Source organism: Durio zibethinus, chromosome 10 (assembly GCF_047325235.1).
Source record: "Durio zibethinus cultivar Kanyao isolate XHJ-2024 chromosome 10, ASM4732523v1, whole genome shotgun sequence".
Lineage (NCBI taxonomy): Eukaryota > Viridiplantae > Streptophyta > Magnoliopsida > Malvales > Malvaceae > Durio > Durio zibethinus.
Genome location: NC_143171.1, coordinates 24617760 through 24631503, shown reverse-complemented (window position 1 = coordinate 24631503; position 13744 = coordinate 24617760). Strand labels below are relative to the sequence as shown.

At 35.8% G+C, this 13744-nt stretch overlaps 1 protein-coding gene and 2 pseudogenes across 2 annotated transcripts; 1 reads left to right on the top strand and 2 right to left on the bottom strand.

Moving 5' to 3' along the window:
• Positions 1-154: 154 nt before the first annotated feature.
• Positions 155-5213, bottom strand: LOC149516565 (uncharacterized; annotated as a pseudogene). The gene is made up of 4 exons (XR_016345858.1): positions 4904-5213; positions 3445-3798; positions 963-3272; positions 155-620 (listed from the first exon to the last, which is right to left on the bottom strand). The product of XR_016345858.1 is annotated as an uncharacterized LOC149516565 (transcript).
• A 3305-nt stretch (positions 5214-8518) lies between these two features.
• Positions 8519-10513, top strand: LOC149516564 (cullin-3A pseudogene; annotated as a pseudogene).
• A 128-nt stretch (positions 10514-10641) lies between these two features.
• On the bottom strand, positions 10642-13739 carry LOC111293390 (uncharacterized). The gene is made up of 3 exons (XM_089766278.1): positions 12758-13739; positions 11439-12705; positions 10642-11099 (listed from the first exon to the last, which is right to left on the bottom strand). The coding sequence occupies exons 1-3, from the start codon at positions 13718-13720 to the stop codon at positions 10723-10725; spliced, it is 2607 nt and encodes an 868-aa protein (XP_089622404.1). The 5' UTR covers positions 13721-13739; the 3' UTR covers positions 10642-10722.
• Between the last annotated feature and the right edge of the window lie 5 nt (positions 13740-13744).

Below are 13744 nucleotides of genomic sequence, written 5' to 3'. Positions count from 1 at the left end.
TTGATCTAACTTAGTATGCATGTATATATGCTTTTTTTTAATGTGTCCTGTTTTTGCTTCGCGGCAAAGATTTATCAAAAAAAAAAAAAAAACACATTTTAGCAAATTCGAGAATTTCTCAAATGGTGACTATGAAAGGGAAAAAAATAAGGACTAAAAGGATGAAACTGGAAATGCATCTTATTCATCAGTTTATTGAAACAAGACATGACTTGCCAGACATCAACAATGTGACGGAATTTGTCATGCACCTTCCATGTGCATCTCACTGTTCACCAGTTGCAGCAAAGAGATTGTTCGAAGGGGGTTCCTTAATGATCTTTGACAAGAAAGAAACTCTCGGGCGACCTGTTTCATCGTTGGCCTGAATTTTGGATCGGTATGTACACATGCTAATGCTATGGTAGCAACATGAACAATATTCTGCGCGACCATCTGGCTTGTTGGAGGTGAGAGACGTGGATCTAACATATCGGATAGCATTATATTTTGCAAAGATGATGGTTTTGACACCATTGATAAAAGTTCTCCAGGATGTTTTCCCATCAATGTTTCCAATGCCAGAACTCCAAAGCTAAAAACATCACATTTTTCTGTTACAACCATTGTATAGGCAAGTTCTGCATAAACAAACGATGCACATTAAAATATCTAAAAAAATGCATTTAGTTTGAATGAATGTGGGAATGTGCAACAAGTAGAATATCTAACAATCATTAATCATATGACAGAAATTTAATAATGAAGACGAATTTAATTTGAAAATAACTATAGAGTTTAAACAAGTGGGATAATAACTTTAAGAGTTAAGACAATTGATATCCAACAAATCTAAATTTGAATCCAGCACCTCCAACACTTGTTTTTATCCGAAGCTACGGCCTCTTATATATATAAAATAATACAAAAAAAAAAAAAATCCTTAAGACAATTAGTAAATGAAGTAGTAGAGATAGCATCACCTGGAGCAACGTAGCCACAAGTGCCAACAAGCCTGGTTATATTTGAAGAATCAGGGTCTAGGATTCTAGCAGTACCAAAGTCAGAGACAAAAGCCTCCGAGTCTGAGTCTAAAAGAATGTTGTTACTTGATATGTCTCTGTGAACTATTATTTGTGTGCATTCATAATGCAAGTAAGACAAAGCATAAGCTGTGCTCTTGATGATGTTAACTCTTTTGGTCCAATCCAATTCCACAGCTTCACCATCATCACTTAAGACGCAAAACAAGTTTCCTCTTTCCATGTATTGGTAAATCAAAAACATGCATCTTTTGTGTAGACAATAACCAAGTAGCTTCACAATATTCCGATGTCGAATTTCTGTCAAAATTTTTATCTCATTTTTTAAACTCCTATCGAAAGCCGGTTCTTCTGCTTCAAGACGATGAAGCTTCTTTAAGGCCACCACTTTGCCACTAGGTAACTGTGCTCTGTAAAAACTTCCATAACCACCAGTTCCAATGCAGTATCGGATGTCAAAATCATTTGTTGCTGCTATGATGTCTTCATATGCTAACTTTCCATCATAGTTCCATATCGAGAACAGATCTCCATTCTTAGGTGTTTGCACTGTAATTGGGTTGACCTTGGCCTTATACCTCAACAATAATGAACACCCAAAAATGCAAACAGCAATGAATACGGAAACAGGAAGAAATATTTGGAGTTGGAGATTGTGACTCTTCTTCATTGAAGAATGGGGTGGTGGAGAACATGAGTAGGGTGCTAAATTTTTGTTGCCACCAAATGCATTGGCATCAATTTCCTAACAGTTAGAGTTGAAGTAATTAATATTTGTTAACCAAAGAGGACTATATGGAACAACTCCTGAGAGATCATTGTTTGTGAGATCTACTAGACGTAGAGAAGAAAGGTTTCCAATTTGATCAGGAATGGGACCTTGTAAATAGTTGCTGTGTAGCTGTAACTCTTTTAAAGCCAGGCAATTACCAATTTGAGACGGAATGGATCCACTCAACTGGTTTTCTGAGAAGTCCAATGACGTCAGTGCATACAATTTTCCGATTTGGGGCGGAATGGATCCACTCAACTGGTTTTTAGACAAGTCCAACAAAGTCAATGCTTTCAAGTTCCAAATTTCCTCCGGTATTGCACCTTCTAAAAGATTTGAATTAAGGGAGAAAACACGCAAAGTCTGCAAATCTCCAATTTTTGAAGGTATAGACCCGTCGATTATGTTGAAGCTAAGAAGCAATTCTTCCAGCTTGTGTAAATAACCAAAAGTGGGGGGGATTGGCCCAATGAGGTTGTTTTCAGACAAACACAAGTAAACCAGATTCTCAAGGTTTTTTATTTCTCAAGGTATGGAACCTTTGATTAGATTTGTGGCAAGGTTAAGATATTTCAGTTTTCTCAAATGATTCAAATTGGATAATGGACCAAGAATGGAAGAAATGGAGCCATCAAGCATGTTATTAGACACATTCAGGGTCACTAAATTGGTTAACTGACCAAGAGAAGGAATTGAACCGACAAGCACATTACCGGACAGATCTAGAGTCACCAAATTCTTTAACTTCCCAATCTCTACCGGGATGGATCCATTGATATGGTTTCCATGAAGAGACAAGGACATGATATTGGTTAGCCGACCAAAAGAAGGTGGTATTGGACCAACTAGTCCGCAATAACTCAAGTCTAGAGTCATTAAAGCCTCAAAATTCCCTAATTCTGGGGGAATGGGCTGGTTTAATTGATTTGAGATCATATGCAGGTGGCTAAGATTGTTGTTCAAAAGAGGAAAAGATGGCGGAAACAGTTGTTCAATTTTGTTCCCAGTCAAATTTAAAATGGCGAGATTCTTCAAATTCCATATCTCTAAAGGGATGGAACCCATAATGTATTTGTTATATGAAAGATCAAGAGACTGTAATTGGGTGAGATTGCCAAGCTGAGGAGATAACTCACCAAATAAATAATTGTTGGACAAGTCGAGGTGCACTAATGTTGATAGATAGCCTATGCTGGACAAAATGCTCCCAAGGTCGTCCATGCTCCCGAGGACTTCTTGACCACTAAGACTGAGAAAAACAAGGTTCGGAAAGCAGGAGAAGTCCATATTTTCAAATTTAACACCAACCTTAATAACATCAGAAGGTGGGTACATTTTTGAGACGCTACCAGCGTCATTGCATGAGATACCTGCCCAGTTGCAACGCTGCAAAGTATCGTTGCTGCAGCTACTCCACCAACCACTCTCAAGTAGAGCCTTTGCCTCTAGTTCTAGTGACGAAGTTGTGGCAACTTCAGCTGCAGCATAGGAAAAAAGGACGATAGTCCATACCATTATCAGTATGAAAGCTGTAATATTAGTCGAGGCCATGTTTAAGTTCAAATATGAGAAATTGTTCCTTTTTGTTGAATGTTAATTTCCAGACTAACGAACTTAAAGAAGTTTATTTCCAAAGTCAAGATCTTCTACCTTTCGAAGGGGGTCAGGGAACACGTTTTCCATGTACTGTTCAGCTTTCCGTGGTCTTTACTTCAATTTGTCTTCTTTGCAAAACTTTCTGTGAATCTTCTTACCGTATAGACCCATTCTATCTAACGCACATTATCTAGCAAATGTGGTTCCAGGATGCATCCTGGCCGCTTGGATCCAAAGTGAATCCAAAAACTCAGTCCTCTGTCAATGACTGCTGTATTTTCTTAGGCTTAATTTCGATGGGGTCCAGTGTGGTGAGAACTGGGAGGTGCACTGACCCCCACTATCGAAATCAAGCATTTAAGAGCAGACTCAAGGAAGCATTTTGAATCTAACTTTCCACGAGCATTCCTATAATCATAATCAGGAGTAACTACAGGAAATACTTGTCTATTACTTTCATTGACTGCTTATTTGCAAATAGAAAACAGAACAGATTGGATCACACTGGAGAATTATTGCTCTGATGGCGTAGACAAAGATTCATTATACCGTGTTTTGGTGCATATTATTCTACACTTTATTACTTTTGTTTTCCTATTTCTAGACTTTTCAGTTCGTGTTCACTCTGTCCATACCAAGTAACAACTTCATAGATTTCCAATTCTATGTTTTGGTTCCTTTAGGACAAGCCCCAATCAATCAATCAATTAATCAGTCATCCAGCAAAAGGAGCAAATCGAACAATAAAATTGTTATGAACTCTTAAAAGTGGACTTGTGACTAAACTTTACTGATTAACAATGCTTATTGCCTCTTGGGGTTATACAACCAGAATGATTAATCAGGTCAGACTCACGGTGAGTTTTTGATTTTGAAGCTTGATTTTTAGATTTTGGAAAAGAAAATTGACAAAAAAGGAAAAAAATGAGTGCTCAGAAGACAAAGTTTAAGCATAGGGTGGTGGTTGATCCAACATATGCAGACAAGTCATGGACTGTTCTGGAACATGCGATTCATGAAATTTATAATCATAATGCTACCGGACTTAGCTTTGAAGATCTTTACAGGTTGGATTTTTTTCTTTCCTTTTTTCTATTTTTAGAATTTTTGATGTGATTTTGTTTTATATATGTTTCTATTGGTTGAGTATATTGATTGTGAGGTGAAATTTATTTGTACAAGATCCCAATGATGCTGCGAGTTTTAATTTTATTATTATTTTTGCATAATTTAAAAAATTAAAATATAAAAAACAGAATAAAATATAATAACAAATTGTCATTTAAGAATAATAAGTAAAAGTTCACATAATTGTGAGTTTTTTCTTTTCCTCATGGGTGGGGGGTGTGGCACATTAATCAGCAGCATCAATGATTGCTTGTTTGGTTCAAGAAAAAAGGACAAAAAGATGATAATGTCGTCACCATATCCATAAATCAAAAGATCAACAATGCACATATCACGCAATAGCAAACCATATGTCAATTGCATCTTTGATGGGTAATATACTAACCAAATGCTAGGAATGCCTCTTTTGCTCAGGACTGCTAGAGAGAGACTCTTTCAGCACCTGTAGTTTTGCCAAAGCATCAGCAATATTTCAGCACCTGTACATTGAATCAATGCCATTTGCAAATGCAACAGAATTAAGGTTTTAAGGATTTTCTTCAAATGAATGATATACTACAGTATACTTTAAAATCAAAATAAAAAGTGTAAAAAAAAATCATAATAATGATACTTCTCATATCCATATAACTTGAACAATACAAAATAAAAAAGTTTATCTTTTCAACAATCAATAATAATTCATTAATCAATCAATTAAGGTTATAAAGGAATGTACCTTAATTTTGCAATCACAACTTGTTCTTTGGAAACGAATTGCAACATGCCTGATCATTTGATAAAAGAAATGTATGACATATTGCAATGCTACATAATTTGGAGGGAAGCTTATTAAAAAAATCAACTAATATAGACTGGTTTCAATATAGTTTAAAAAATAAAATTCATTATATGATTATGTATGTAGTCAACAATCTCTGCAATCTAAAACATGTAAATTGAGGAAGTCATTTCAATTACACAGAGAAATTGAAGATAATCCCAATTAGAATTGGGTCATTAGATGGGTGGGAAAGAAACTCTTTCATATAATAGAAGCAAAAACATTAATTTGTATTCCACATATATTAAATAAATTGCCATAATAGACTATGATAAATAGTTTAACAATTGGAAAAACAAAATTTCTTTTCACTTGAATGTCAAAAAATAGATTTTAGCTACTCAAAGATTCATTTACAGTCAAAGAGCATGAAGAACTATATTAAAACCTTAAAACATGAAGCCATACTCAATTACCTCTCACCTTAACTATCTTAAGTTCTTTAACAATTGTTCTAACTAACCATATGTACTGCTTATAAGATATCTATATTTACAAACGATATGAATTCGATGCCATCTAATCCATATGTAGGTACCAACCATTGAAGTGAAAAGTCATCTTCAAGCATATTTTTAAGAAATATAAGTGCTTGTACAGGAAATTATAAAGAGAAAAAATAATTCTATCAATAAAGAGAAGATCATACTTCAACATAAAGTGTAGTATAATTCTAATTCTTTTTTCTTTTATTGCTAGTCACATGAGTAACTGAAAATTAGTACGCAATGCAATTCTGGTTAAAATTGAAAACAAACAATATGAAAATTAAGATAAAAAGTAGTTTTATCTTATTTATAATCATTGAGATCTCCTAGAATGTTACTTTGACAAAAAAGTTTAGAAATAAAGCAAAATTAAAAGAATCAAAGAAAACATAACAATATTTTTATTTCTTAACAGGGCAAAATCAATCTCAATTGCAATTTTTTAAAAAAAAATTTCTAAAATGAAGGGAAACAATAGACTTCCGTAAAATCCATCACACTTTTGAAAATAGTTAAATAAGTCTCTTCCATCATCATGGTTTGCAGATTTACATCTCCTATTTCTTGTTTAGACGTCCTCATTTCGCCTCATGGTTTTTCATTTACTTTTTGAGAAATTAAGGTTTTATTCACTTTTGCCCATACTTCTTCCATATTGTCTTGCCTAATATTTCTATATCCATATGATATCTATAAATAACCTTACCTCAAGATGCTTTTCCACCCCACAATCATGCCTACTGTCACAAAAAATGTCTTCTATCCCAGGACTCCAGTTGCTTAAACTCCCCAAACTCACAATAACTTCTTGAATTCTTCATTTCAGATTGACAGAATCCTTTTCTCTCCGTAGGGGTGGAAATGTTTTTTCTCGAAGAAGGTTTCGAGTCAACAAATTTAGCTTTTCACTTTTTCTTTTTCGGATTATGGTCTCATGATTCTTTATCATCTTTTCAACATAATGACTGCCATCATCTTCTAAATCCCCATCGTAGGGCTGCTTGATTGTACATGCTTCTTCAACCTTCAAGGAGAAATTGCTGGAATTGCCAAAACTTTCACCTTCCTGTAAACATCTCCCTTTTCGCTTTTCGTGAACCCTTAGCCTTTAAACTTTTCACTTGAACCTTATCCTGATTACCAAGAAGCTCAAGCTTATTATTAAGGCAAGTCATCTCTCTCATCACATCAAATTAATGCTTCTAAAATCGAGACTTGCATCTTTATCTTTTTCACTTCCTCTTCAAATTTCTTTCAAAAATCTTTCAAAGAGCCTTAATCACAATAGCAGTTGTACCTTTCTTTATGTTCCACATCCATTGACACTATAGGCCCAAGCTCAGATAAGAAATTGTATTATGTATCTTACAAAAGACAAGATCCAAATTCTCCCTTAAAATGCCAATATAGAATAGATTACAGGTCAGCCAATGAATACATGAAGGGCGGCATAATTATCAATCTTTTTCGTTTTATTGCTAATCACATGACAATTTGAAAATGAGTAAACGATACAATAGTAACAAGCAATGAAAACAAACAATAGAAAATTATACTATAAAGGATATCGAAAACAGAAAGAGATAAAAAAAACCTAGATGATATTGTAACAGAGTCATCATACAAAAGAAGTACTTTTATCTCATTTATCATCATCGGAATGCCGTAAAACGTGAAAATTATAAGAAAAAATTTGGAAAAACTTGTGGAATTAAAAGGATAAAATTGTGAATTAGCTGGAATTGCTTTTCTTGGTCATTTTTCCGCTGTAATCAATTGAAAATAAAAAAAAAAAAATCAAGAAATTTCAGTAATATGGAACAAATATAATTTGATTTTAAAACATGATTTAAAATGGATTGGGTAAGAAAACTTACGTGAATCAAAGACTCCGATATTTACAATAATCGAAGAAACTTTATTTGTGATGATGCTGATTAACTCGATACGAAAAGGAAGAAAGTTTTGGGTCTCTCTGGAATGAAAGCAAATCAACAAACTGAACTGGAAAATAGATCGAAAATAAGTTTGTTTCAAGGGAATTGAAAGAGTTTTTGGTAAGCTGACCCTTCCTTAATTGTGAAATAAATCCGTTTCAGCATTTTTTTTTTGAGGAAATCAAAAGAAAATTTACAAAATCAATAAAAGATGGGAGCCAAAAGGATCCAAGATTTTAAATGAAGTCAAAAATTTTCCCCCTTGAATGATTTATTGAATGGAAGGGAAAAAAAAAAGGAATTGAAATCGGAAGGAAATCAAGGGAAAATTTTCAACAAAATATGGGGAAGCTAAAAGGTAGAAGGTATTTAATGAGATGCAAAATTCTTCTCCTTAAACGATTGATTTAATGGAAGAAATGGGGAAAAAAGAAGAATTAAAAATGGAAAAAGGGCGTTTGAGTTTTTACACAATTAAAAAGAAGTTTTATTCAAAGAACAAAAGTTTAAACAAAAAATACACGTGGCACAAGATCCTGCAGATAAAAATAACATTGTTTATTGTTAGATTTTACTTTAATTTTGTGATAAATTGCTGGTAATAATGTTTTGAATAATTGAGAATTTAAATGTAACTCTTGAGAAGGAAGGTGAGTTGAGTAATCCACATATTAGGCAATGACGAGTTGCCAAGACACTGAAATTGTTAAGTTTCTTACTCTATTGTCTATAGAATTAAGGCTCTAGTGTTCAAATGCCAGCAACATCTATACATATGGAAAAAATATGTAGTAAGTAGCTTGTTGGTAGTAATTGGAGTGATGAATTATCGGTGGTACAGTAAGCAGTTGGGTTCTGAATTTGAACTTTGCATTACCTTCTTGGAAATTGAAATTTGAAAATGGTGTGGAAAGTGTTGCCATTAATGGTATTGTGTGACTTGTACATCCAGAAGCTGAAGGCTGATGACCCTAGCAAACAGAGCTTGAGTTTGATAGCTGTCTCACATTACTTGGACACCAGAAGTGAAATCAAAATAACAAATGTGGTAGAAAAGGAGATGAGTCATATGCACAGGCTTGTGCAAATGGAGAACTCGGGCTTGGTTAATATGATTGTTGATGACAAATATAAAGACCTAGGAAGGATGGATTGCTTGTTTCGTCGGGTACCCAATGGGCTTGTTTTAATCAGAGATGCCATGACTTCATGCATTCATGATACAGGTAAGCAGCTAGTTACCGATCAAGAAAGGCTAAAGGATCCGGATTTTGTGCAACTTCTGTTGGATTTAAAGGATAAACATGACAAGATTATCACTTCAGCAATTAGCAATGACAAGACTTTTCAAAATGCATTAAATTCCTCTTTTGAATATTTCACCAATCTGAATTCTAGGTCTCCAGAGTTCAACTCTTTGTTTGTAGATGACAAGCTTCGAAAAGGTTTGAGGGGAGTTACTGAAGAGGATTTGGAGCTGGCACTTGACAAGGTGATGATGCTCTTCCGTTACCTTCAAGAGAAAGATGTTTTTGACAAGTATTACAAACAATACTTGGCCAAAAGGCTTCTTTCAGGGAAGCCCTGATGATGCGGAAAGAAGATTGATTGTTAAGCTCAAAACAGAGTGTGGGTATCAATTTACTTCGAAATTGGAGGGTATGTTCACAGACATGAAGACATCATAGGATACGATGCCAGGTTTCCACCCAAGTCATGGTTCAGATATATGGGATGGCCCCACACTTTCCTGGCCTCACTACTGGATCCTGGCCAGCTCAACCCATTACTGCATGCAACCATCCTGCTGAAATTCTGGGCAAAAGTGAGAAATTCCGTAATTATTACCGTGGGACCAATAATGGGCGGAGATTATCTTTGCAAACAAAGATGGGCACGGTTGATTTGAAGGCAACATTTGGTAAGGGTCAGAAGCATGAACTGAATGTTTCCACATACCAGATGTGTGTCCTTATGCTCTGCAATAATGCCGGTCAACTGAGCTATAAGGAGATCGAGCAGGCCACAGGGATACCAGCCTCGGACTTAAAGAGGTGCTTGCAGTCACTTGCCTGTGATAAGGGAAAAAATGTGCTGCGGAAGGAACCTATAAGCAAGGATATAGCTGACACTGATACCTTTCTTTTCAATGACAAGTTTACAAGCAAATTCTTCAAGGTCAAGATAGGCACTGTGGTTGCACAAAGGGAGACCGAGCCTGAAAATCAAGAAACTAGGCAGAGAGTGGAAGAAGATAGGAAACCACAGATCGAGGCAGCAATAGTGGGGATCACGAAAGCGAGGAGTGTGATGAATCATAATAACATTGTTGCTGAGGTCACAAAACAGCTACAGTCTCGGTTTCCGCCCAACCCCGTTGTAATTGAAAAACGAGTAGTGTCTCTTATTGAGCGAGAGTTTTTGGGGAGGGATAAAGGTGACAGGAAATTATATCGCTACCTTGCTTAAAAAGAATGTGTGATTGTCTTCTCTTTGTCAGGATTTTGTCTCCTTTTATTAGTCCTGCTTTAATTTCACTCCGAGTTCCTGCCTGGGTCTGTGTAATCTTACCTCCATTTTATAAGTTGACAGATTGTTTCTTGAATTATAGGCAGTTCAGGTGAATTTTTTTTATTAAGCAGAAAGGGTTCCTGAATTTTACTCGGTCCCAGCAAGTTTTTTAGTAGAGGAGAAAGGTGACATTAATGGTATAGGACTATTGATCTAACTTAATGTTGTATGTATGTTTTTCTTAATGTGTCCCCATTTTTGCTTCGCGGCAAAGATTTATCAAAAAAAAAAAAACACATTTTAACAAATTGGAGAATTTCTCAATTGCTGAATATGAACGGGAAAAAAATAAGGACTAAAAAGATGAAACCGGAAATGCATCTTATTCATCAGTTTATTGAAACAGGACATGACTTGCCAGATGTCAACAATGTGACGGAATTTGTCATGCACCTTCCTCGCACATCTCACCGTTCACCAGTTGCAGCAAAGAGATTGTTCGAAGGGGGTTCCTTAATGATCTTTGACAAGAAAGAAACTCTCGGGTGACCTGTTTCATCGTTGGCCGGAATTTTGGATCGGTATGGACACATGCTAATGCTATTGTAGCAACATGAACAATATTCTGCGCGACCATCTGGCTTGTTGGAGGTGAGAGACGTGGATCTAATACATCGGATAGCATTATATTTTGCAAAGATGATGGTTTTGACACCATTGATAAAAGTTGTCCAGGATGTTTTCCCATCAATGTTTCCAATGCCAGAACACCAAAGCTAAAAACATTACATTTTTCTGTTACAACCATTGTATAGGCAAGTTCTGCATAAACAAACAATGCACATTAAAATATCTAAAAAAAAAAATGCATTTATTTTGAATGAAAGTGGGAATGTGCACAAGTAGAATATCTAACAATCATTAATCATATGACAGAAATTTAATAATGAAGATGAATTTAATTTGAAATTAACTATAGAGTTTAAACAAGTGGGACAATAACTTAAGAACTAAGACAATTGATATCCAACAAATCTAAATTTGAATTTTAGCACCTGCAGCACTTGTTTTTATCTGAGCCTATGGCCTCTTATATATATAAAATAAATAAAAAAAAATCCTTAAGACATTTAGTAAATGAAGTAGTAGAGATAGCATCACCTGGAGCTACACAGCCACAATTGCCAACAAGTCTGGTTATATTTGAAGAATCAGGGTCTAGGATTCTAGCAGTGCCCAAGTCAGAGACAAAAGCCTCCAAGTATGAGTTTAAAAGAATGTTGTTACTTGATATGTCTCTGTGAACTATTATTGGTGTGCATTCATAATGCAAGTAAGACAAAGCATAAGCTGTGCTCTTGATGATGTTAACTCTTTTGGTCCAATCCAATTCCACAGCTTCACCATCATCACTTAAGACGCAAAACAAGCTGCCTCTTTCCATGTATTGGTAAATCAAAAACATGCATCTTTTGTGTAGACAATAATCATGTAGCTTCACAATATTCCGATGTCGAATTTCTGTCAAAAATTTTATCTCATTTTTGAAACTCCTATCGAAATCCGGTTCTTCTGCTTCAAGACGATGAAGCTTCTTTAAGGCCACCACTTTGCCACTAGGTAACTGTGCTCTGTAAACACTTCCATAACCACCAGTTCCAATGCAGTATCGGATGTCAAAATCATTTGTTGCTGCTATGATGTCTTCATATGCTAACTTTCCATCATAGTTCCATATCGAGAACAGATCTCCATTCTTAGGTGTTTGCACTGTAATTGGGTTGACCTCGGCCTTATACCTCAACAATAATGAACACCCAAAAATACAAACAGCAATTAAAACGGAAACGGGAAGAAATATTTGGAGTTGGAGATTGTGACTCTTCTTCATTGAAGAATGGGGTGGTGGAGAACATGAGTAGGGTGCTAAATTTTTGTTGCCACCAAATGCATTGGCATCAATTTCGTAACAGTTAGAGTTGAAGTAATTACTATTTGTTAACCAACGAGGACTATAGGGAATAACTCCTGAGAGATCATTGTTTGTGAGATCTACTAGACGTAGAGAAGAAAGGTTTCCAATTTGATCAGGAATGGGACCTTGTAAATAGTTGCTGCTTAGCTTTAACTCTTCTAAATCCAGGCAATTACCAATTTGGGGAGGAATGGATCCACTCAACTGGTTTTGAGACAAGTCCAACAAAGTCAATGCTTTCAAGTTCCCAATTTCCTCCGGTATTGCACCTGCTAAAAGTTTTGAATTAAGGGACAAAACACGCAAAGTCTGCAAATCTCCAATTTTTGAAGGTATAGACCCGTCGATTTCGTTGAAGCTAAGAAGCAACTCTTCCAGCTTGTGTAAATAACCAAAAGTGGAGGGGATTGGCCCAATGAGGTTTTTTCCAGACAAACACAAGTAAACCAGATTCTCAAGGTTTTTTTATTTCTGAAGGTATGGAACCATTGATTAGATTTATGGCAAGGCTAAGATATTTCAGTTTTGTCAAATGATTGAAATTGGATAATGGACCAAAAAACACGTTGTTTGATAGATCGATGGTGACCAAATTGATTAATGAACCAAGAATGGAAGAAATGGAGCCATCAAGCATGTTATTGGACACATTCAGGGTCACTAAATTGGTTAACTGACCAAGAGAAGGAATTGAACCGACAAGCCTATTACCGGACAGATCTAGAGTCACCAAATTCTTTAACTTCCCAATCTCTACCGGGATGGATCCATTGATATGGTTTCCATAAAGAGACAGAGTCATTAAAGCCTCCAAATCCCCCAATTCTGGGGGAATGGAATGGTTTAATTGATTTGAGCTCATGTGCAGGTGGGTAAGATTGTTGTTCAATAGAAGAAAAGATGGCGGAAACAGTTGTTCAATTTGGTTCCCAGTCAAATTTAAAATGGCGAGATTCTTCAAATTCCATAGCTCCAAAGGGAGGGAACCCTTAATATATCTGTTATATGAAAGATCAAGAAACTCTAATTTGGAGAGATTGCCAAGCTGAGGAGATAACTCACCAAATAAACTATTGTTGGACAAGTCGAGGTGCACTAATGTTGATAGATGGCCTATTTTGGAGATAATGACCCCATCGTCATTCATGCTCCCGAAGACTTCTTGACCACTAAGACTGAGAAAAACAAGGTTCGGAAAGTAGAAGTTCATATTTTCAAATTTATCAGCGCCAACATCAGAAGGTGGGTAAATTTTGGTGACGCTACCAGCGTCATTGCATGAGATACCTGCCCAGTTGCAACGCTGCGAAGTATCGTTGCTGTAGGTACTCCACCAACCACTCTCAAGTAGAGCCTTTGCCTTTAGTTCTAGTGACGAAGTTATGGCAACTTCAGCTGCAGCATAGGAAGAAAGGACGATAGTCCATACCAGTATCAGTATGAAAGCTGTACTATTAGATGAGCCCATGTTTAAGTTCAAATATGAGAAAGC